General features: G+C 42.7%; 1 protein-coding gene across 1 annotated transcript in view; it reads left to right on the plus strand.

Annotated features, from left to right (window-relative positions):
* LOC124610962 (heat shock protein 70 B2-like) overlaps positions 1–18,746 on the plus strand; it is a 142,651-nt gene extending 123,905 nt beyond the window's left edge. Inside the window, exons 7-8 of the mRNA XM_047140202.1 lie at positions 4,329–4,667; positions 17,385–18,746. Of these exons, the coding sequence (XP_046996158.1) occupies positions 4,329–4,667; positions 17,385–17,630 (585 nt within the window). The 3' untranslated portion in view covers positions 17,631–18,746. The remainder of the gene's footprint in view (positions 1–4,328; positions 4,668–17,384) is intronic.
* The last annotated feature ends 6,031 nt before the right edge of the window (positions 18,747–24,777 follow it).

Consider the following 24,777-nt stretch of genomic DNA (forward strand, 5'->3'; position numbering starts at 1 on the left):
CAGGTCCGAATCCTGCCTCGGGCATGGATGTGTGTGATGTCCTTAGGTTAGTTAGGTTTAAGTAGTTCTAAGTTCTAGGGGACTGATGGCCTCAGATGTTGAGTCCCATAGTGCTCAGAGCCATTTTTTGAACCACAACAACAGCAAAATGTTTGAAACGTTCATTTCAATTTTTTAGTGATTTTATTGTTGGACACAGACCATCACGTAAGAAAATAAAGTTATTAAATGTTTTTGACGGTAGATCGACGTTTTACAGTCTTGCACTTAGTCCATCTTCCTAGTGCAAGAGAAGGATCAGGTGACAGTCTCTTATTGTTCTACAATAATGAGTTCAGCTATTTACTGCAGAATGATAGTGATGACTCAAAAACAGCATAACAATTTAACGCTTCAGTAGCACTATTATAAATATCACTGTCATCTACCTCGTACGACACAACAATGGAATTTCGATTGCTTTCTCCTGTATAATGATTTCCAGTTCTTTATGGTTTTGCAGGTGAAGGGGTTTTCATCATATAACTGAGCGGCGATCTTGTTATATTTTGTTCGGTACGCTGTAAACTTTATTTTTTACTTTCGCTATGTAGAATACTGGGATGCTTCCATGCTTAAGCCTGCCTTCTTTGTGATTACAAGGCGGCTTATCTCGGTTGAAGTACCTAAATCGAAATAGGCCTGCTTACGTCATAATTAAAGATACTAAAATTCAACAAAAATATAAAAAACATGCGTTTACCCAATCTTTCCGCACGAACAACACATCAATGCACTGTAACTACAAATTTCACTGAAAATGATCATTCGTGAAGTACTTCAGGTTTCCGTTTCACGCTGTCAGTTTTCGCAGCTCTAGTTCTCATTCCACTTCCTTTCGATCGCTCTCCCACAACTAAATAGCCTCCATGGTGATCGAAAATGCACAGTAATGCAATCAAAATCAGTGCCAGATGGAAATACTGGGAAGAGACTACAAAACAGCGGGCTAATAACGCAAGCTGAGAAATATGACTTGAACGTAATACCTTTCTAACTGTCGGCTCCACTGCGCGTAATACGATTTCGTCCGATTCATGTTTTTCAGCAGTAAATTACTATGGGAAAGAATACGAAATGACCCGATCTGACTGAAAGGCGTTAAAGATCATACCACAATTGCGGTGAAAACGTAGCAGAGTGTATTTTGACATCAGCTGCATTTGATACGTTTTGAAACGATGTTCCTCATACCCTGCTCCACGTTAAACCTGCAACACAGTGATGACAACATGCAATGATCGTCAACTTGCCGCGCGGTTTAAGGCAGCTTGTCACGGTGCTTGCGGCTCCCCCCGTCGGAGGTTTGAGTCCTCCCTCGGGCATGGGTGTGTGTGTTGTCCATAGTGTAAGTTAGTTTAAGTTAGATTAAGTAGTGTGTAGGCTTAGGGCTCGATGACCTCTGCAGTTTGGTCCCATAAGACCTTACCACAGATTTCCACAATTTCAACTTGTATGAGGCGTATTACTTGCTTGGATAAGCAAATGATTAACGTTTCAGTAAAAGCCGACGATGCACACTGGCGTGCAAAAATTGAGGACGAAAGTAACTTCCGCATAATGTATCGCTGCCAAGGAACATAACTCGATGAGGCTTGAACCAAACATAGAAAGAACTGCTACAGCGTAGTACGGAAGGTAGCTGAAAGGAATGCGAAATGAGACGAACAGAAATGACGCTTTTATTCGAATATAATAAATAGACTGAAGTCGCCGCGAACCGAGCGAGGTGGCGCAGTGGTAGCACACTGGACTGGCATTCGGGTGGACGACGGTTCAATCCCGCGTCCGGCCAACCTGATTTAGGTTTTCCGTGATTTCCTTAAATCTCTCCAGTTTCCTTTGAAAGGGCACGGCCGACTTCCTTCCCCGTTCTTCCCTAATCCGATGAGACCGATGAACTCGCAGTTTGATCTCTTCCCCCAAAACAACCCAACCCAAGTCGCTGCGGTTCATGATGGTCCGCTTGACATTACAAAGGCGGAACATAGCTCTTAACGGGGTGTGTGATCACCAAGGATGGTAATGAACGCTCTATAATGTGCTCCCGTGCTGGCCAGAAGATTCCTGATGGTAGGTCATTCCATTCTTCAACCAGTGAGGTTGACAACTGCGTGATGGTCGTTCGAACATGTGGACGTGTTGCAGTATGTCTCCCCAACGTATCCCACAAGAGCTCAATGGGTTTTAAGTCGGGGGAAAGGGCAGGTCAGTCCATTCGCAGAATGGAACAAAGAGCAAATAGCTCCTCGACCTACGCTGTTCCATGCGGTCGCGCGTTGTACATAAAAATGAAGTCAGGATCGAAATCAGCCATGAAAAGATATACATGGCGAAGAAGTGCACTGTCACTATAAAGTGACCCTGAACGTACCGTTTTTATAGATATGGAGGACAGTATGTCCAATACTACCCCTCTCCACTTGATAATAGCCGAACCACTGGAACTATCATGCTCGACAATGTTCTTAGTTGCATTAAGTGTTCCAACTCTCACCATACGAGGATACTTTCAGTATTGTCGGACATGATTGTTTAGGTGGTCCAGGTGCTATGTCGTCGGCAGGTATAATGTTCATGGGCCTGCTGTCTTGAAAATCGTTGAATATGGTACACTAAACGGTCAACGTTACTGTCTACACCTTCTTCATGTGCGTCTTTTCAGTTTCTAGCATTTGTAGACTTAGAGAAAGCTTTTGACAATGTTGACTGGAATACTCTCCTTCAAATTCTAAAGGTGGCAGGGGTAAAATACAGGGAGCGAAAGGCTATTTACAATTTTTATAGATCCAGATGGCAGTTATAAGAGTCGAGGGACACGAAAGGGAAGCAGTGGTTGGGAAGGGAGTGAGAGAGGGTTTTGCCTCTCCCCGATGTTATTCAATCTGTATATTGAGCAAGCAGTGAAGGAAACAAAAGAAAAATTCGGAATAGGAATTAAAATGGATGGAGAAGAAATAAAAACTTTGAGGTTCGCCGATGACATTGTAATTCTGTCAGAGACAGCAAAGGACCTGGAAGAGCAGTTGAACGGCATGGACAGTGTCTTGAAAGAAGAATATAAGATGAACATCAACAAAAGCAAAACGAGGATAATGGAATGTTGTCGAATTAAGTCGGGTGATGCTGAGGGGAATTAGATTAGGAAATGAGACACTTAAAGTAGTAAAGGAGTTTTGCTATTTGGGGAGCAACATAACTGATGATGGTCGAAGTAGAGACGATATAAAATGTAAACTGGCGATGGCAAGGAATGCGTTTCTGTAGAAGAGAAATTTGTTAACATCGAGTATAGATTTGAGTGTCAGGAAGTCGTTTCTGAAAATATCTGTATGGAGTGTAGCCATGTATGGAAGTGAAAAATGGACGATAAATAGTTTGGACAAGAAGAGAATAGAAGCTTTCGAAATGTGGTGCTACAGAAGAATGCTGAAGATTAGATGGGTAGATCACATGACTAATGAGGAGGTACTGAATAGAAATGGGGAGGAGTTTGTGGCACAACTTGACCAGAAGAAGGGATCGGTTGGTAGCACATGTTCTGAGGCATCAGGGGATCACATATTTAGCATTGGAGGGCAGCGTGGAGGGTAAAAATCGTAGAGGGAGACCAAGAGATGAATACACCAAGCAGATTCAGAAGGATGTAGGTTGCAGTAGGTACTGGGAGATGAAGAAGCTTGCACAGGATAGAGTAGCATGGAGAGCTGCATCAAACCAGTCTCAGGACTGAAGACCACAACAACAACAACATTCGGTCCTGACTTTATTTTTGAGAATGACAACGCGCGACCACATCGAACAGCGGAGCTGGAGGAGCTGTTGGAACGAAAGCACTGCGGCGACGACAGACCTTATGAAATACATTAAATGTATTCGCAATTACGAATAAGGACAACCATCAGCTATAAAATGTCCCGATCCGGCAAAAATTTTCACTGTCGTCATTCCATTCCACAGCTGATGGTTTTCCTTATTCCCAATTGCGAATACACTTAATATATTTCATAACGGCTGTCGACGCCGCAGTGCCTGTTCCTTTGGACATGCATGCATGTCAAAAGGAACTTTGCATCGTAATCAGAATAACACAGGCACTCCATTATCGACTTCATCTGCGTCTACAAGTGCTAGGAAGATATCCTTATTCTTGTCACTATGCCCCTCACTACTGAGTACAATGCAAGAACTGATTTCTTACCTGAAAACAAAATGAGCTTAAACTTAGTTTTCATTTTCAGTTTTATTCAAGTTTTGGTAGCCTTTCTGAGTATAGCTCGCTTTTTCAGGTGTTCGAGGGCGAGCGCGCCATGACCAAGGACAACAACCTGCTGGGCACGTTCAACCTGACGGGCATCCCGCCGGCGCCGCGGGGAGTACCCAAGATCGAGGTGACCTTCGACCTGGACGCGAACGGCATCCTCAACGTGTCGGCGACGGAAAGCGGCTCGGGTCGCAGCGAGCGCATCACCATCCAGAACGACAAGGGCCGCCTCTCCAAGGCCGAGATCGAGCGCATGCTGGCCGACGCAGAGCGCTTCCGCGCCGAGGACGAGCGGCAGCGCGCGCGGGTCGAGGCCCGCAACCGCCTGGAAGCGTACGCGCTCTCGCTCAAGCAGGCCGCCGAGGTGAGCCGGCACTCACTGCACGGCACTGGGCTTGGCAAACAGCGGGCCACCAGCTTAGGCGACTCACTGGTCCCCCTGCTACTTGCTGTTATGAGGGTTGTCTCCACAGCGTGCCAGTATTGCCAAAGTATACACTATAATATAAAGAGAGGACGTGTACCATGCACGGGGAAACGTGAATGTGACTAAAAATAATAGAAATGGAAATTTTTAGTAGAAAACTACAAATACTGAAACACTATCTGATCAAAAGTATCCGGGTACCACTATCTAATGCGGAATTGACCACCAGATGTTACGAGAGGCGGGCCCCCGAGTATAAAATGAGGTGGTGGGTACTGTGTTGGTTGTCAGAAGAGAAGCAGTAACAGAAGACTGGATTGGTCGCGAGGTCTCAGTGACTTCTAACTGCGTCACCTGAATAACAGCCGGCCGGTGTGGCCGAGCGGTTCTAGGCGCTTCAGTCTGGAACCGCGCGACCGCTACGAGCGAAGGTTCGAATCCTGCCTCGGGCATGAATGTGTGTGATGCCCTTAGGTTGGTTAGGTTTAAGCAGTTCTAAGTTCTACGGGACTGGTGACCTCAGATGTTAAGACGCATAGTGCTGAGCCATTTGAACACTTTGAACCTGAATAACAAATCCAATCCTTCTAAACCTGCCATATGCGACTGTTGTTGATGTGATTGTGAAGTGGAAACGCGAAGCAACAACCACAGGCAAACCTCATGTAATGACGGATAGGAACTGTCGAACATTGCTGAGAGTGGCTGTATACAAATGTGAGATATCAGCGCAGGGTATCATTCGAGAGTTCCAGAGTGCTACCGGCTTTCCAACTAGCACATTGTCTATGCGCAGGGAGTTAAAAAGAATTGGGTACGATGGTCGAGCAGCTCCTCACCAGCAACAAGCATTTCTGTATTCTGAGTTAAGCGACGCTTGCAGTGGTGTAAAGGGTGACGGCAGCGGACAGTGGATGACTGGAAGCGAGTGATTTGGAATGATAAATCACGCTGTGCCCTGTGACGTTCTGATGGAAGAATTTTTGTTTGGCGATTATCTGGAGCCCGTTACCTGGCGCGGAGGAACAGCTGTTACAAGAAAGAGGGGGGGGGGGGGGTGTTTCTCGCATTTAGGACGTGGTCCCCTCATTGTTCATAACAAAACGCTAAATACGTAGAGATATGAACTCATTTTACAACATTGTTTACTGTATACTGGAGGAACAATTTGGAGATGATGATTGTGTCAGCGTGACGATCCACGCTGTCATAAAGCAGCATCCGTGAAGCAACGCTTGGTGTACAACATTTCTGAAATGGACTGGCCTGCGCAAAATACCGGCTGAGCCCACTGGAACGCCTTTGGGGTGAGTTAGAGCGTCAGTTTCGCTCTAGACTCAGCGTCCGACATTATTAGTATCTCTGGTTCCGGCACTCCAGGATGAATGGGTTGCCATTCTTCCACAGACATTCAGACACTGATTGAAGCTGTCCCCAGCAGAGTTCAAGCCATCATAAAAGCGAAGGGTAGACACACCCCTCACTAATGTCCATTAATACCTCTGTGGATACTTTTGATCAGATAGTGTAGGCCCTATAGTCTATTTCGGTTCACCAGGTAACCATTGGTTAATTTGTTCCCAGTGCACTTGTCATATCAGTTCTCTCTGAAAATCTGAGTTTTCGAGATTAATCACCTTTGATTAATTGGCGCCAACGATGAAATGCCGTGGACTCCAATGTAATGTAATCTCTGGTCACTACTACATGACATACAACTTCTCCTAGTCGGGGCTCACTGTCATGAAGAATTTTTTACAGGACATCATATTCGCCGTCGACTGTGCAAATTATTTATTTCACAATTGCGATTTAGGCCTGTGGGCCATTTTCAAGTGGTACTGCAAGAACGAAAAGAACACAAAAATTATGCACAAAGTCTGTGTACAGAACTGTATAAACATGTCTTGCAGAAAGTAGTACATTTCAGAAATGGTAAAAATAATACATCACTTACTTTTTACTGCAGTACATGCCCGTGTTTAAAAACATTTCGCCGAAAGTAAGCCTTTTCACTATAGAAATACAGTACCATGAAACAATACATCTGTACATCGTGAGGTAATGTAAATTACGTGAAATGTTACCAATGCTTCACATAAATCGCTACAAATCGATATTCTAAACACAGTATTTACATGTGGACTACGGCCGTCGGCGTGAAAAAAACGTTCCCAAGACACTCTGCCTCTGCACTACTCAGACATAGTACTCCACAGCATGACAATTTTAAGCTTCATATCATAACATCTTTTTACATCTGTTAACAACATACAGATTTCTAGGTGACAGTGTAGTCGTAAGGTGCAAGGGGATAGGATAAAAATATTTATAACGGAGTAACGTAAAAATTCACATGTTATCTGTTCACATGGTCTCACAGTGACTTGGGTAGTTATACAGAACGTGGAAACAGAAACTTGACGTATTACTTTGTTTGCATACACATTGCAACTGATGAAAAAACACAGAAAGACCAAAACGTTCACCAGTGATACAGCCAATAGCGCATTTGGAGAATTTGGAGAATAGATTACGCGACGTTACCTCGTAAATAAAGGATATGTCTTTTTACCAAGCACTATTATGGGGAATGTAGATGCGTAAAAATATATGTACAGAAGTTATCTAGAGAAAATGATTACAAAATCCAGTTGGAAAAAAGAATACCTAAATGTTGGGAGAAACTTCAAAAAGACATTATTGGGACTGCAGAAGAAAGTATTCCAGGAAACATGCATCAAAAGATCTCAAAAAGATCGAAGTGCAACACGTAAAAGATCAACTAACTTCAATTACGTCATATTTTAAGGAGAATAACACAAGGAACTTTTATAAACCTTTGAAAAATAGTTTAAAGAAGTACACACCACTAAGATTACAGTGTATAGATCCAAAAACACAAAAGAATGCATATAATAACATGGAAAACTGCAGAATACTTGTGAACTGCTTCGAAGCACTATACAACTGCGATCCACCAAAAGAAGAATTTCATTTTGATAATATAAGCCAAATACAATCAGACTCAAAGCCAAAAAAACTAAAAAATAACAAAGCATCAGGAGAAGATACTATAATTGCTGAATTGAGGAAACACTCTAGTGACAACATTATTCTATGTATAACAAAACTCATTAATGAAATGTGGACAACATACAGCTTACCATCAGAATGGACGTCGGCATTAATACATTCACCAGATAAACAAGCAAAGAAAACTGATCCTTAATGAACAGAGGGATCTCCCTCATGCCTGTGACACATAAGATCTTGTCCATGGCACTTTTGAAGAGAGCTGAAGGAATACATGACTACAACTAGGAGAGTACCAAGCGGGATTTAGGAAGAGAAGCTCTTGTAGGAAGCAAATACTAAATCCAAAGAACATAACAGAAATAAAGAAAATTATAAACCTGAAATAAGTGATAACTTTTGCATGTTTTAGAAAGGCATGTCACTGATTTGATAGAAATGCACTAATTAACATTTTAAAGGAATTCTGCCTCGACAATAAAATAACAGAAATAACTAAAGGAACCGGAGCAAACATAACATCAAAAGTAAAATTTCTGGGGAAACTGTCAAAACCATTTGAAATAAAATCGGGACTAAGGCGGGGAGATGGTTTGTCACCCCTACTTTTTAAATGCGCATTAGAGGAGGTAGTCAGAGAATGGAGAAAATCCATCAATGCTAAAGGTAGTCAACTACGAAGAAATCCAAATAAAATCACCAAACATTGTTTAGCTTTTGAAGATATGTCACTAATTACTGACTCACTGAATAGCCCCAAAGAACAAATCACAGAACTACAGAAAAAACAGGCGAAATAGGACTAAAAGTATCATTTGAAAAAACATATTTCACGACAAATGTCAATGGTGCACTCCAAATCTCAAAATACATTATAACACAGTATCAAAAACAAACTGTTTTAAATACCTAGGAGAATGGATAACAAGCAACACAAAAGAAAAAATAGCTAGGGAAAGTAGAGTACGTAAAATGGAAAGGGTATTCCAACTGGCAAAAAACATATATAACCAAAAATATCTCCTCTAGAACAGGAGACTAAGACACCATCAAACAGTGGTAAGGCCTAAATCACTGTATGAAGCGCAAGCACTTACACCATTAAGATTTGTGGATCTTGAAAAATTGGAAAAAGATGAAAAAAGAATTCTAAGGATACTACTGGTACTTAAAACTAATAGTGATGTTGAATCCAAATTAAGATCAAATCAAGAGTTCTATTTGAAAATAGAAAAGCTAACTGATGTAATGAGGAAAAGAAGAATTCAATTTTATGGCCACATATATCGAATAGATAGCAACAGACTAACCAAGCAGATCTAAATAGCTATAAACCCAAAAGCACACGGTTCAGTGAAATTGACAAAGACACGAAAAGCGCAGGAATTAGAGCGAACATAATAGATAACATAATACTTTTTAGAGAAGCAACGCAGAAGACTTCGTGGCTGTACTTATAAATATTTATTATCAAGATTAAATTATTTTAGTTTCTTATTTTTATGTCTTATTTGCATGTCAGGATGTAAGTGACAGAATCTCTTATTACGTTTTCAACAGATGACGAGATTTCTGGCGGGTCAGAGTAAAGTTACAGCAGTTCACAATCGTTCTTGAAGAGTTCTCAATAAATTAAAAAAAGTGTCATTTGCTTGAATACGATTTTGTACTTCCAGGAGACCAACTAGTGATCTTGTATCAGTGCGTCTGTAAATTCCTTTATGGACAGATCAGCGTCTATGATGCAGCCTTGCATACTTATTTTTCTTCTGAGCACTTTTGTATTCATCTAATCCTTCAAACAAAGCTCTAACTGTTAAGTCTGGAGATATTAGCAATCGAATAACGGCTCTACCGATTCACCGACTAGGGGACGTACGTATGTGTTGCCTCGCACTTCTACTAACATCTGAAAAGGCTTCCTGGTGCCAGAAGTACATTGTATACCGTGTAGCCGACGGAACGTCTTCTACTTGTACCACTATTATACTTTTTCCAAAACAATTGAGTTAAAAGACGTGATTCATACGTTCCAGCAAAATCTGTGGACCTTGTTGTTCTCAACAGTTCTTTCTGTCCTAATTACAAGATTTCCTCTCCAGACATGACACTGTCCTAAGATCACTCTCTTAGAAATACATCGAGCTAATTTTGGGTGGAGATTTCAATATTAACTGATTCTACAAGGAAATTAGTGATAGCGGAGATACTTCAGTACTACAGCCTGATACTATATATATATATATATATATATATATATATATATATATATAATCAGGTTGTATATATATACTGTGATACTGCAGAGCTCGTAAATATTTAAAGAAAATCATATTTATGAATCACCATCAGAATCAGCAGCTCTTGGTGGTTCATAAATATTACTTCCTTCTCGTACAGTCTAGCTTACTTTCCAACCAAAGCATAGGGAAACAACAGAATATTTATTTATAGCATCTTCGTATATTATGTTTCTCTAGTTGATAGACACACAGTGAGAACACAGTAGTGGTGTGTCAAATCGTGATTCAGAAATATTAATACTGATAGGAATTAATGCAGAGTCACATTCGAGGATAGTCTGCATTTAGAGATGCAGGCCAACTTGAAATGCAGACATTTAAAGTCAGTCTCAGAACCTACACTTTTAAAGAGTTGAGGTTACAGAGAACGCCAATAATTTATGCCACACACATCAACAAACCTCCATGACTTTCTTTGATAATTCATTGCCATCAAATAATTGCAAGTATAAAAGCAGTACTAATAAGCAATTACTTTGGACTTTAAAATATCAACTAGGAGGAAACGGGAGCAGTTTCGTAATATGATGGACAGTCAATGTGCCCAGTTACAGAAATTTCGCTACAGACAATTATGTAAAGTGCTAAAAAATTCACCACTCAGGCTATATCAATACATTGCACCTAGAGGATTGGTAGCTCTCCGAACTAAATTCAAACGTGCCGAGTAAAACTGTGAGGGACGGGAAAAATCCACCGTGGTTCAACAACAAAGTTAGGAAACTACTGCGAAAGCAAAGAGAGCTTCACTGCAAGTTTAAACGCAGCCAAAACCTCTCAGACAAACAGAAAGTAAGCGATGTCAAAGTTAGCGTAAGGAGGGCTATGCGTGAAGCGTTCAGTGAATTCGAAAGTAAAATTCTACGTACCGACTTGACAGAAAATACTAGGAAGTTCTGGTCTTACATTAAATCAGTAAGTGGATCGAAGCTACATATCCAGACACTCTGGGATGATGATGGCATTGAAACAGAGGATGACACGCGTAGAGCTGAAATACTAAACACATTTTTCCAAAGCTGTTTCACAGAGGAAGACCGCACTTCAGTTCCTTCTCTAAATCCTCGCACAAGCGAAAAAATGGCTGACATCGAAATTAGTGTCCAAGGAATAGAAAAACAACTGAAATCACTCAACAGAGGAAAGTCCACTACACCTGACGGGATACCTATTCGATTCTAAACAGAGTACGCGAAAGAACTTGCCCCCCTCCTAACAGCCGTGTACCGCAAGTCTCTAGAGGAACGGAAGGTTCCAAATGATTGGAAAAGAGCACAGGTAGTCCCAGTTTTCAAGAAGGGTCGTCGAGCAGATGCGCAAAACTATAGGCCTATACCTCTGACATCGATCTGTTGTAGAATTTTAGAACATGTTTCTTGCTCGCGTATCATGTAATTTCCGGAAACCCAGAATCTACTCTGTAGGAATCAACATGGATTCCGGAAACAGCGATCGTGTGAGACCCAACTCGCTTTATTTGTTCATGAGACCCAGAAAATATTAGATACAGGCTCCCAGGTAGATGCCATTTTCCTTGACTTCCGGAAGGCGTTCGATACAGTTCCGCACTGTCGCCTGATAAACGAAGTAAGTGCCTATGGAATATCAGACCAGCTGTGTGGCTGGATTGAAGAGTTTATAGCAAACAAAACACAGCATGTTGTTCTCAATGGAGAGACGTCTACAGACGTTGAAGTAACCTCTGGCGTGCCACAGGGAGTGTTATGGGACCATTGCTTTTCACAATATATATATAAATGACCTAGTAGATAGTGTCGTCAGTTCCATGCGGCTTTTCGCGGATGATGCTGCAGTATACAGAGAAGTTGCAGCATTAAAAAATTGCAGCGAAATGCAGGAAGATCTGCAGTGGATAGCACTTGGTGCAGGGAATGGCAACTGACCCTTAACGTAGACAAATGTAATGTTTTGCGAATACATAGAAAGATGGATCCGTTATTGTATGATTATATGATAGCGGAACAAACACTGGTAGCAGTTACTTCTGTAAAATATCTGGGATTATGCGTACGGAACGATTTGAAGTGGAATGATCATATAAAATTAATTGTTGGTAAGGTGGGTGCCAGGTTGAGATTCATTGGGAGAGTTCTTAGAAAATGTAGTCCATCAACAAAGGAGGTAGCTTATAAAACACTCGTTCGGCCTATACTTGAGTATTGCTCATCAGTGTGGGATCCGTACCAGGTCGGGTTGACAGAGGAGATAGAGAAGATCCAAAGAAGAGGGGCGCGTTTCGTCACAGGGTTATTTGGTAAGCGTGGTAGCGTTACAGAGACGTTTAGCAAACTCAAGTGGCAGACTCTTCAAGAGAGGCGCTCTGCATCGCAGTGTAGCTTGCTGTCCAGGTTTCAAGAGTGTGCGTTTCTGGATGAGGTATCGAATATATTGCTTCCCCCTACTTATACCTCCCGAGGAGATCACGAATGTAAAATTAGAGAGATTTGAGCGCGTACGGAGGCTTTCCGGTAGTCGTTCTTCCCGCGAACCATACGCAAGTGGAACAGGAAAGGGAGGTAATGACAGTGGCACGTAAAGTGCCCTCCGCCACACACCGTTGAGTGGCTTGCGGAATATAAATGTAGATGTAGATGTAGAAAATATATGATGTATTGTGAAAGTGTTAAGGCCAAAAGTGGGTGCTCAACTAATTGCATCACTTGTATGAGAGAGAGATACTGTTAGTGATGCATCAATGTTGTGCAAACCATTTAATAAGCACTTCCTGTTATTTGCAGTCAATTCATATCGAAGTCGCATTGAAAGAATATCCTGGGAGATTACTGACCACCGCTGTTGGATTCTAAATTTGATTTCATTTCAAACCACGACCGGTTTCAGACAAACGTCGGTTTTCAACTGGAAGGCGCAAGTACCTATGGGCGTACATTAATTGCGAAAATAAAACAATTCATCATCTCATAGAAATAAAAACTAGCTATAAACGTATTTGGGTGAAGCAGGGTTCACATCTCGAACCGAGCATCTAGATTTGAAGTCTCATAGCCATCCTAAACCTCTCAAGACAGATTTCTGGAGGTCGATTTTTTCTTCCACGTCGAAGGCCAGTGAGCCTTAAGGACAGCCCTCACGCTTCCCTAGTTATCGAGACGAAGTACCGATTATCGCACGAATCACAATTAGCGACATGATGTGTATGCGAACTTCACAATTGTGAAAAGCAAACAAATGACTGGTGCATTATATTTGGTTCATCATCGATGATTTTGCGTAGGAAACGAACGAAGAGGGAAATCACAGCGCAGACACATATTACATTTTTATTAGAATACTAGCGCACTGTTTCCAACGTTCTACTGCCTTCTCTGGGAAAATGACGACGATTAAAGTATTTCCACAATCAGGGTTTGAATCAGCTACCTCGAAGTCGGATTCCTGTACATTTGAATGCCTTAGTGTTTCCCTCCGTGGAGTTGACTATCACTTTAGCTGAACCAAGCAAAATCAAAAACTTTTTAGTGATTCGCATCCTATGTTCTACAGTCACCTCTCCCGTAAATTTCCCTTGAGCCTTGAACAGCAAAAATATAAATTTATGGGGAAACATTTAATGGAGATGATAAATTACTTTTAAATTTTTTGAGAACTGTTATGAAAGATATCCTGCGCTACAATTTAGGCACTGTGACAAAGATCCTGGACTCGTATTTGGGAGAAGCAGGGTTCACATCTAGAACCGAGCATCCAGATTTGAAACTTCATAGCCATCCTAAACCTCTCAAGGCAGATTTCTGGATCTTTCCTTTGAGAAGCAAGAGGTCGATTTTTTCTTCCACATTTATTCAACCACAACTAAGGCTCTGTCATAAAATTGTAATCGTAAATTCGAAAAAATTAAGTTACATAATTAGATTTTTGTTTATTTACAAGTATATCTCTGCAGTTCTGGTTGAGATTGACATCCCCGCGCCAAAGTGCTGCAGCACGCTTCCAGAAGTCCCAGAAAAAAACAAAGCAGCCCATTGATGGGGTACGTCATTTTGTTGTGGCACCTCTGGAGTAGTGCCTGTACCAGGACTGCAGCAAAAATTTGATTACTTTTATTTTTTCAAAGTTACGATCAAAATTTTAAGAGTAGCTCCCGTATGCAGGGCGATTCCGTGATGTTGTTACAAAATTTCAAGGGTGACGTAGAAGGGTAAATGCGTCAATTTGAGATAAGGGATCCTGGTCCGGAAATCGTTATGATACGTATGATGGAATACATGTAATGATATGTTGTTGTGCTAAGAATGTAGGATAGATAGCTTTCAGAGTTGGTACTATGGAGCAAAACAAGAAAGCAATGTCTAGCTAATATAGACTCTAAAATGCATACGTTAAGAGCTATGAGCAGTAGTTCACGTTCGATAGTGTGAAACACATCTCTTTTTCTGCAAGCTCTTTAGTTTCCATATTTCTGGAGGAAGTGGCATGGACCAAAACAAGAAATAAATGTCCAATAAACATGGGGTCTAAAATGAGTACCTAAAAAACTATGGGCACTTGTTCAGTAGAAGAGACATGTTCCACAGTAGTGACGATAAATAAGTGCTCATAGCGCTTAAGGTATATACACGGTGTGTCAAGTCCGCAGCTCGTGGTCGTGCGGTAGCGTTCTCGCTTCCCACGCCCGGGTTCCCGGGTTCGATTCCCGGCGGGGACAGGGATTTTCTCTGCCTCGTGATGACTGGGTGTTGTGTGCTGTCCTTAGGTTAGTTAGGTTTAAGTAGTTCTAAGTTCTAGGGGACTGATGACCATAGAAGTCAAGTCCCATAGTGCTCAGAGCCACGGTGTGTCAGAAGGAACGCCCCTTCCAATCATGTGGTATCAACAGCATGGTGCGCACACTGTTCACCTGTCAATTGACGAGATACGGGTATGGTTTTATGGATGTCTCGTCTCTCCATTTGGAGGTGTGACTTGACCAGCACGTTCACCCGATCTGACGCCTTTATATTTCTTCCTCTGATGATATCTTAAGTCCAAAGCGTTAGAAAACCTCCCGAAAACCTCCAGGCGCTGGAGGGCAACATCAGTAGAGACATCGCCGGTATTGGTCTTACTATACTGGAGAACACTTTGCGTAGCAGCTTCATAGCTCGTTGCATGAGCACTTCGATAAAGGCGGTGCTCCTCTGAGTGATGTGATCTTTAAGAAGTGAGTGCTGTACACCGCCTGAAACTACAAAGACTCACTAACACGGCTGCATTTGTAGATCAAGAAGACCTGTTAATAATGTTTTTGGAAACGATTGAAAAGGAGCATTCTTCCTGGATCACCCTGCATTGTAGAGTCCATATTTACTGGACTTTTTCCTATTTTGGGCCATACTACTACCTCCGAAAACTGCCTACCCTAGAATCTCAGCAGCAACAGTACCTGTATATGTACTCCACTGTCAGAGGTACCAGAACGATTTTCGCTTCTAACTTTCGACTCGATCGTTTCCAGACCAGAGATCCTTACCTCAGATTGATACATTTACCATCCCTCATTCCTCAATCATCACGGAATGACTTGATCTACTGCCCATGCGAAACATATTTTCTGAATAACTCTCTTACTTCGTAAATTATCATTGCTTATTACCGTACTGTATTCATAGTAATAAGAAACCTGATGTAAACAATACACTATGTTTTCTTCCGTTTTTGCTGGAATCTCATTGGATTTCGTTTCACGTGGAGCGGAAGCCAAGCTATCTCGAGAGCAGTCAAGTACAGTTAAAGGGATACGTTTTATGCTATCCACTACGCGCACATCGGTGAGCGATAATACGGGCCAACAGCTTTACTGTCACGTTTAACTTCGACGGCACTGGCCAGTCAAGTGGTCCAACTAACCTGCAGTGATGTGGACAGTTACAGTTAAGTCGTAAAAAGAGACGAGCAGACAAACAATGTAGCTTCAAATGCCATTTAATTTTTAGACGGAATGATTAATATTCGGCAAAATTCCAGCAATATCGCACCCTTTTTAGGGGATCAGAGGGAGACCACAACATACTGTCTTTCTTAGCTCAGCCAGTATTGTAACTGGAAACATGACATAAACACAGGGTAATTTTACTGCGTGAGCTATGCGTGACTTAAAAACTTATTGGAGGAATTTCATCGTGTAGTTAAATATTGAAGACACTGGCGCTACTATTTACAGTCAGTCGTCTTGTAAGTCTGATCTCTTTCCATATCCGAATCCGAGAAATACATTTCAATACCGTGGTAACGAGTCGATCAACGGTAAAATACGGGAAGCTGTCCAGGGCCCAAGGTTTCTCTTCTTTTATACCGTGCCGTTTTGTATCCGCCAGCGTTCAGCGATGACGTGTGACAAAGTTTCTGTACGCCTGACGGCTTAAATCCTTCGTTATTTCTCGTGACAAATCCCTTGCCTCGAGATCAGTTCTGTTGTGTTCTGTTCCTTATCACTCAGGCTGGTGTGAGACCATATCTATGGTGTAAAACAATGGACGTAGTCCAAATAAAGGGCATCTGATTTTTCGTTTTTGTCCTGAAAATTTAATTTTTTATGTTTTCTTAATTTAAGCAATACTGGATAATAAAGAATTTGTATTTGCAATGAAAACTGGAATTTTGCGTGCAATACGTAATTAGAAAAAGGAATACGTGCATGTTTCATAAAACCTGCTGATTAGGTACGTGTTAATAAGCATATATTTCATGAATCTCATATTTGAAAGATGTAGATATTCCGACCTGAACGAATCTCAGTGTACGATTCCACAACGCTACCAATTCATCTGCACATCCCACTACCAAACACGCCTTAAATTTAGTTCTTGGAAAACTTGAAAGCTGATTTTTTCAGTAAACTTGTGAGAAACTTTGAGAACAGTCTGTTTCTCGCTACTTTTTAACGATATTGCACGTGCGTGTTTCACTGGGGAGCAGGAAGCAGCGTGAGTTATTTTCACACTACGTACCAACAAAGCGATAATCAGCACACAACAGTACAGAGATTGCGACTCTACACGATTTTTAATATAAAAACTGCATATCTAAAATATGATTAAGAAAATCGTTGATTGCTGTTAATACATTAGAATATCTTTTAAGTTTCATTCACAGTAACAAAGCAACAAGATATCTAATACGTAAATAAGACCTACTTCCAAGAGCGTAACAAAACCGGTGCACGTGTGCTGCGGTCGCTGACCAATCACCGCGTTAGTGTTTGTTTACATCATGTTTAGTCTTATGATGAATAAGGTATAAGAGTTTACTTTGCGGAAGGTGGACAGTGTGGACACCGCATGTGCTTTTGCCGCAGGACGCGGGCAGCAAGCTGAGCGACGCGGACAAGGCGACGGTGCGGGACCAGAGCGCGGAGGCGCTCAAGTGGCTGGACAGCAACTCGCTGGCGGAGCAGGAGGAGTTCGAGGACCGCTACAAGCAGCTGTCGGCCGCCTGCTCGCCCATCATGGCCAAGCTGCACCAGGCGGGCGCCGGCGGCGGCGCGGGCGCAGGCACGGGCTCCGGGGCCGCCAAGGGCCCCACCGTCGAGGAGGTCGACTGAGGCGGCGGCGAGGCCGCTCCGTGAAGAACTCTACTGGACTGTGGCCACACCATTCTAACACACTCCTTACACTAGCCTGCCACTCTCGTTTGGGAATTACTTCGTTGTGCGTCACACACTATGCTCCAAATTTTGTTGTCCCCGTATTGCGTTTAAGCGAAGTCTTAAAAAATGCCGTGGTTCAGTGTCTTATATAATTTTCCTGCTTTGATCTAACATAAATTGCCAAATGTTTCTGATAGTGGCTTAAGAGTATTCCATATCCGTATGTAGGATCTCACGTTCTGCGGCGCTGCTGATGTATAATGTTCTCGCAGCTACGCTGCCGAATTGCTGTGTCTTCTTAGTATGATACACACGTCAAGAAAAGCGTTGCACCACGCCGATACGCCGTGCATATGCATTGCTAATGTGACTGTTCCTGTACTGATCAGGTCAGCTCTGTTGTTGTTCCACGCAACAGAAGGCGTGAGCGCTACCTACGGGTAGAGCGTCACAGTTTCAGGTGAAAGTAAAGCACCAGTAGGGCCGCATTGGAGTCGTCTATGGAACAGCAGACTGAATATCCGCCATACCGCGACAGACAGTCGCGACCAATGACAGGATCCGCATCATCACGTAGGCTTGCCAACCACGGAAGTTGTTGGATGTGAGGACCGGAGTCAGAATGGTGTTGTATGTACATGGAATTGGTTCCAATCGACAAGTAGTATCGACGACTTACACCGCACAGGCCGTTCACGGTCGATAGGTGCGAAGGATGATCAATATCTAAGACTTTTCAGTCAAAGGAACCTTGGACTAAGGCCGCAGAACTGAATTCGGCGTTCCGAGAGGCTAGAAGACGTCACATGTTGCATCGAACCGTTAGGAGACGATTACATGATGCGACTCTCCATTACCGACCACCATGGCGAGCATCATGTCGTCCACACTACGGACAACAATAAAGATTGGTAAGAAATGCAGAACGGACGTAGCAGAATTGGCGCCGGGAGTTGTTTACGAACGAAACATGGATCTAGAATGAGATTTTCACTCTGCATCGGTGTGTGCGCTGATATGAAACTTCCTGGTAGATTAAAACTGCGTGCCGGACCGAGACTCGAACTCGGGAACTTTGCCTTTCGCGGGCAAGTGCTCTACCGATTTGGAAGGTAGGAGACGAGGTACTGGCAGAAGTGAAGCAGTGAGGACGGGGCGTGAGTCGTGCTTGGGTAGCTCAGTTGGTAGAGCACTTGCCCGCGAAAGGCAAAGGTCCCGAGTTCGAGTCTAGGTCCGGCACACAGTTTTAATCCGCCAGGAAGTTTCGAAATACGGATCTGTTTGTATCCTGATAATCGCAGACAACGTGTTTGGAGACAACCCGCTAATATTTAACGCCTCCAAGACTGTGCCCCACATAGTCAACAAGATGACGGGGGAGTCACGATCTGAGGTGGCATTAAATGGGGCCAACGTACACCTCTCGCGGTTGCTGAATCCAATCACACAGCTCTGCGTTACAGGGACTGTATAGCCAAAATTTTGGTGATACCTTCAAATGGATGATAACTCGTGTGGTCATCGTGCTGGTCTCGTGAGGATGTTACTTCAGCATGCTAGTGTCACCAGAATGGAGTAGCCTGCCTATTCCCAATCAGGAACCCAATCGAACATGTGTGGGGTCGATTGCAACGAGCAGTTTTGGACGTCGATAACGACCCCGTACTCCGTGCAACTTACCCAGAATCGCTATTGAACCGTATGATAATTTCGACCAGGACTGACGTGATGATCTCATTGAAGATATGACACGAAGGATTCAAGCGTAAGTCCCAGCAAGGTTAGTTTCCATGACGCCACGTATTGATGTTGCTCAGGACTGCTGCCAAAAAGCGCCATGGGAAACGGACGATCTTGTCGTTACAAAAATATTTTTTTTATTTGATGAGCTGAACACACTACAATTGAATATATGTGCGTACCTCAGAGACAATTTTTTTTTTTTTTCCACGAATTTCTAAACAAAAGGGTGATGCAAAGCTTTTGTTGGTGTGTGTATTTCGACAGTGTAGCTCGTTTTCATCGTCAGATGTTCCCTGACGTAGTGAAGGGTCGCTTAACACTTCTCTAACTTAATCACACAATGGATCACGGTGCTACAAGAAGTTTGGCACAGACGTCGATGTCCTGGGACAGTGATCATAAGAGAGGTGATTGAGATTGTTCGAAAAAAATCTATTATCGGAAGCTCCGGCTACAAACTGAGAAGCCCATGCTATGCTGCCTTAAAATCAATAAAAGAACACCGGAAAGCTCAAGTCAAGCACAAACAGGGAAAATAAGCCAGTGGTACACCACCTGGACGGCATTCACTCTTAGAGGGAGCGGACCGCAGACGAAACGCCGCCTACGGGCGAGGAGCACTCCGGCGTTCAGGTGCGGAAAGTATACCGAAGGCCGAAACCAGGACCGCAGGAAGGCGAAGAGAGGGAATAACGAGTGGGTGTAGAAGGGCGGGCATTCCTCCTTGGGCTTCAAGAGGGTAAGACCAGTTTCAGGATTGCACTTCATACCGAGATTCAAGCTGCCTGCCCAAGATTGCGCGAAGCCTTCCAACGACTACGACAGATGCAGTCACATGCAGCGCAGACCAACGTGCACATGCGTGTGACGTCGACGTCCTTCCAAACGGAAGGCTGACCACGACACCAGGGAACGCAGACAAGTGAGAGGGAACAGCGCAAGGAATGGTCAAAAGAGCAGAGTTGACAACAGAAGTCCTCACAGATGTGAGACTCCTCTAACCCCTTCTGAAAATGAGCGAGGGGGCGGCGGGGGAGGGGGGGGGGGCAGAAAGACTCACGGCCAGTATAGAGAGATACAACACTGAACAAGTGTGAAGGCGACGCCATTAAGACGACAACACTAATAGTTATGGCCAGAGTTTCCAGAGTTTCATTTGGTTGTAAGGCGAATACCGCAACTGTCCCTCTAAATCCGCTCCAAATACATTCCCAATTGATAGACATAAATGCACCCCTCCCCTCAGACTCATACTAATTCAAGATCATCAACTGAAATCAAAATAAAGACGCCGAACAGAATCCATTTTCTAACAAATGGCTGAAAAGAGCGTTCACGCTCTTGAGCAGTCCACCTTCCTCAATACGAGGATGGTGTGAAATGTGCATAATAAAATAAAATACCCTGACGCTTCAGTACGTCATGGAGCACCTGACGATAATAATGAGCTACGTTGTCAAAATGTCGTCCCAAGAGGACACAACAATCCGACAGCATTCCCACGAGAGCATTATAAATCCTCATATGGGGTTAAAATCCCAACCCAGCCATTTCGCTTTAATGCTTCAATGTTTTCTCTATTCTCTTCAGGAGAATGCAGGGATGGTTGTTACAATAGGACCACTGTTAATTCTTTCTCCTATGCTTGATCTACAGTACTAGTGACTATATGTTGGCATGGGTAGCACAATCTGTACGAATTCTTCGTTCTTCGTAATTTAGGGTCTCCAATTCAGAATGCTTCGAATGCTTTCCAGAACGTAAAATACACGTCACTGACCGCTGTACTCCCATTCGGGCGGACGACGGCCCTGTCCGGCTATCCCGATTTAGTTTTCCCATAAGTTTCGCTTAAGGAAAATTCTGCGATGGTTGCTTTGTAAAGGGCATGCTGATTCTTTCCCCACCCTTCCCTAATCCTAGCTTGTGTGCCGACTATAATGACCTCGTTGTCGACTGGACGTCAAACGCTAATCTTCCTTCATTCCTCTGAGCGCTCGTATAACGCGACAGCTGTGTGAGAATCAGAGTTAATTCTCTCTACGCTTCAGGACATTTCCTATTTTTAACAGTTTTAAGCAATATTTTATATTCGCCTAGACTTAATTTGAAAAATCTTATGAATGTAAATCAGCAAGTAGTTCCATTCGTCACTCCTACTACCATAATTATGAATCCAACTTACCTGGTGATAAAACTAACTGAAGTACCCCGAATCCTTCCTGAAATTGTTCTCTTTTACGACAGATAGCTCGCGCAGATCAGTATATCAACAATTGGTCCTATAGTTTGGAGACTGCATATCGTTTCGAAACCTACGGGTAATGTTATGAAACGATGTGAAAAACGCTGTGAATCACCTAAGACTTGCACCGCAAATATTTAGATAATGCAAGAAGCAATTGATCTGCCGATTTCACCGTTTGAAATAGTAGGTAGGTGCCCCCCATACTCAGAGAGTTACGGGTTTCAAATGCGTATTTATTTAAAAACAAGTAAAAATATTTCAGTTGGGCAATACGTACTGACAGTACCTCAGTCAGCCGGCCGATGTGGCCGAGCGGTTCTAGGCGCTTCAGTCTGGAACCGAGCGACCGCTGCGGTCGCAGGTTCGAATCCTGCCTCGGGCATGGATGTGTGTGATGTCCTTAGGTTAGTTAGGTTTAGGTAGTTCTAAGTTCTAGGGGACTGATGACCTCCGATGTTGAGTCCCACAGTACTCAGAGCCATTTGAAGCTATACCTCAGTCAAAGTAGACTCAATTAGTTTGTCAATGGTGGTTGTTGTAGAAGTCTAGTGTAAGCACTTTACGAGATATCGTAGAGAACATTAGAACACCGACAGTTGTTTGTTCCATGTGGTAGCACAAACGAATGTGAATTTTACATGGATGGGTATGTGCAGCGTGCAGCCCTATGTAGATGTCAATACGTCTTCGGAGGTATCGTGTTGTTGAAAGGGACATTGCCTAGGCAAAATGAAAGGCAAAAAAGGGTGAATACACTACCTCTACGGGGTCTAACACGTAAAGAACCAATAGATACTCAAAGCCCGTGCCAAAATGACCACTATCAGCGTCAATACAACCCTGCAATCAGCCATGCAACAATTGCTTCATACGTTGTAGCATTCAGCAGAAACTTCAGCGCAGGCGGCAGTAATACGCTGTTTCATGTAATCTGTATTGTCTGAAAAGACTGAAGTTATTTAAGAGGTTGACGTGTATTGAAATATCTTTCGGCGTACATGGCACACGAAAGAACGTCTTAATTCCTAGACTCACCGTAAACCATGAGCATAACCACTTGTTTCGTGTTGGGAAATACTATATTCCAAGCACGTCCTACTACGTCCACTATCACACAATAAGCGACGGGACCGTCGCAATGCAATCGCAGTGCACACACAACACAATGTAAATAAATATCACGTTGTCGCCTAGCATCTAAGCAGCATGATGGAACAAACAGCTGTTGGTGTTTACATTGTTCGTAAACTGCTTGCACTACCTCCCTGCAACTAACACCACTGACATTCTTATTTACGTTACTTTTATGGTTTTACTGTCAATAGGTATTGTCCTATTTAAAAATTTGTTTTTCTTTTGAATAACTGCACCTTCGTCAACGTCCAAAATCTATGAGTTGGTTGCAAATACCCGTCATTGCCTACAATTCAATTCTGTGAAACCCGCATATCGATAGTGTCTTCCATGCGCGAAATATATGCGGAGCAGGTGTTAGGTGATTCACCCTGTATAAGGAACACACAAAATCAGTAGTAACAAAGTACATCTGTCAATGAAACTGCACAGAAGACCCTACAGTGACCCATTCTAAAATGCTGCTACCATGTTTGGATCCTATCTTACAGTGCTGACTGAAAGCTGAAGATTATAACAAGTCGGCATAGCCCATATGAAAGTGTAATAAACGAAACGTATATCGGAATCAGCATAAGGCAACGTTGTTGACACGAAGCCTTGTTGCGCAATTTTTGAGAACTGATATGTAAGATGTACTGTGGAACTGTTCTCCTGCGCAAGGATCACGAGAGTGTGGTAAGAGACCTTATAAAGTGTACAGAGGAATCCATATTGCCAATTTTCCGTTATACTACGCGAGAATGAAGTAAGATAAGAATGACTCTTGGTAAGAAGTATCATTTGTCAATAGAGTGTGTATTGCGTAGTATATTTGTCGATACAGATGATGATCTTGAGAACTCTGCAGCAAAGAGTGAAAGTATCATCGTCGTTTTCCCAAAAATTCCTTCTCCAGCCGTCTACAGCGTTTACCAGACAAAATGTGAGGCCTGCATGGACGCAAAATGGCATGGTAGTTCGATTGTCTCCGGCACAGTACGACATTGCAACGACTTGTTACTCTCCAGACTCCTACCATCTAACCATTTTTCGCAAAACGTTCTATTCTGGCTTTTGTCATCATTTACTAGTAGCTAGCGGCATGCTCCACGTTAGGTGGTGTCACCTCGCTACCATAGTCTACTCGATGGTAGACAGCTGTTTTTGATGGACGAGTACATCTCAATATTGCATCCTGACGCAACCCCAATCTCAATGGTTCTACGACCCTGTGAATGTATCTCAGAGCGAAGAGCGTGGAAATGAGGCCTGATTGTCGAAAAGAGGAGAATGCGTTGAGAACTACAGACTGTGATGAAGATGAAACGAGCACAGTGACCTTTGTCTCCTCGTAATCACGTTAGCTATTCTATTGTACGTGTGGTGGAGTGGCGTACTTCCTTGTGGATTGCTTTTTACATCAGTTGTGCAACGTGTCGTCGTATACAAAGTATGTTTCCTCGAAGTTTGGTGCTCTCTTGTGCCAAGTTCAAGTTTTTGTCGGTTTTCGTTTTCGGGTGTGTGGCTATAGATAACCGTCCCTGTTCTGGTTATTACTTAGCATTAGCATTTTATCTTGTTTCAGCTATACTGCTTTCACGCTTCACTAGAAATTTAGTTGACTGGCTGACTAAATTAATATGTACAGAATATTGTAAAATCCTTTTAATAAGAGAACTGTATCCTTTTGCATTTCACTCTTTGTAATTTTACGAATATTTTCAGCATTTATTTTGGAAATACACGTTACACACATAAGCTTTTTTTTGTGATGATGGCCGATTGTCTGTATACACGAATGAGGGCTTGAGAATAAAGTTCCGATCTCGAAACTAAACGCAAAAAAATAAACACAAAGTGTAGCTGTAGAACTTCTGTTTCCAAAACAAATGCTTTCTCAACCAAATACTTTAACCGTAAATAGAATTCTCCTTCGAAAGTAATGAAGAAGATCCTGATTAATTTCAGCGTTACGTTTGTATGGAGATAACTCAG

This window comes from Schistocerca americana, chromosome 1 (assembly GCF_021461395.2).
Source record: "Schistocerca americana isolate TAMUIC-IGC-003095 chromosome 1, iqSchAmer2.1, whole genome shotgun sequence".
In the NCBI taxonomy this organism is placed as follows: domain Eukaryota; kingdom Metazoa; phylum Arthropoda; class Insecta; order Orthoptera; family Acrididae; genus Schistocerca; species Schistocerca americana.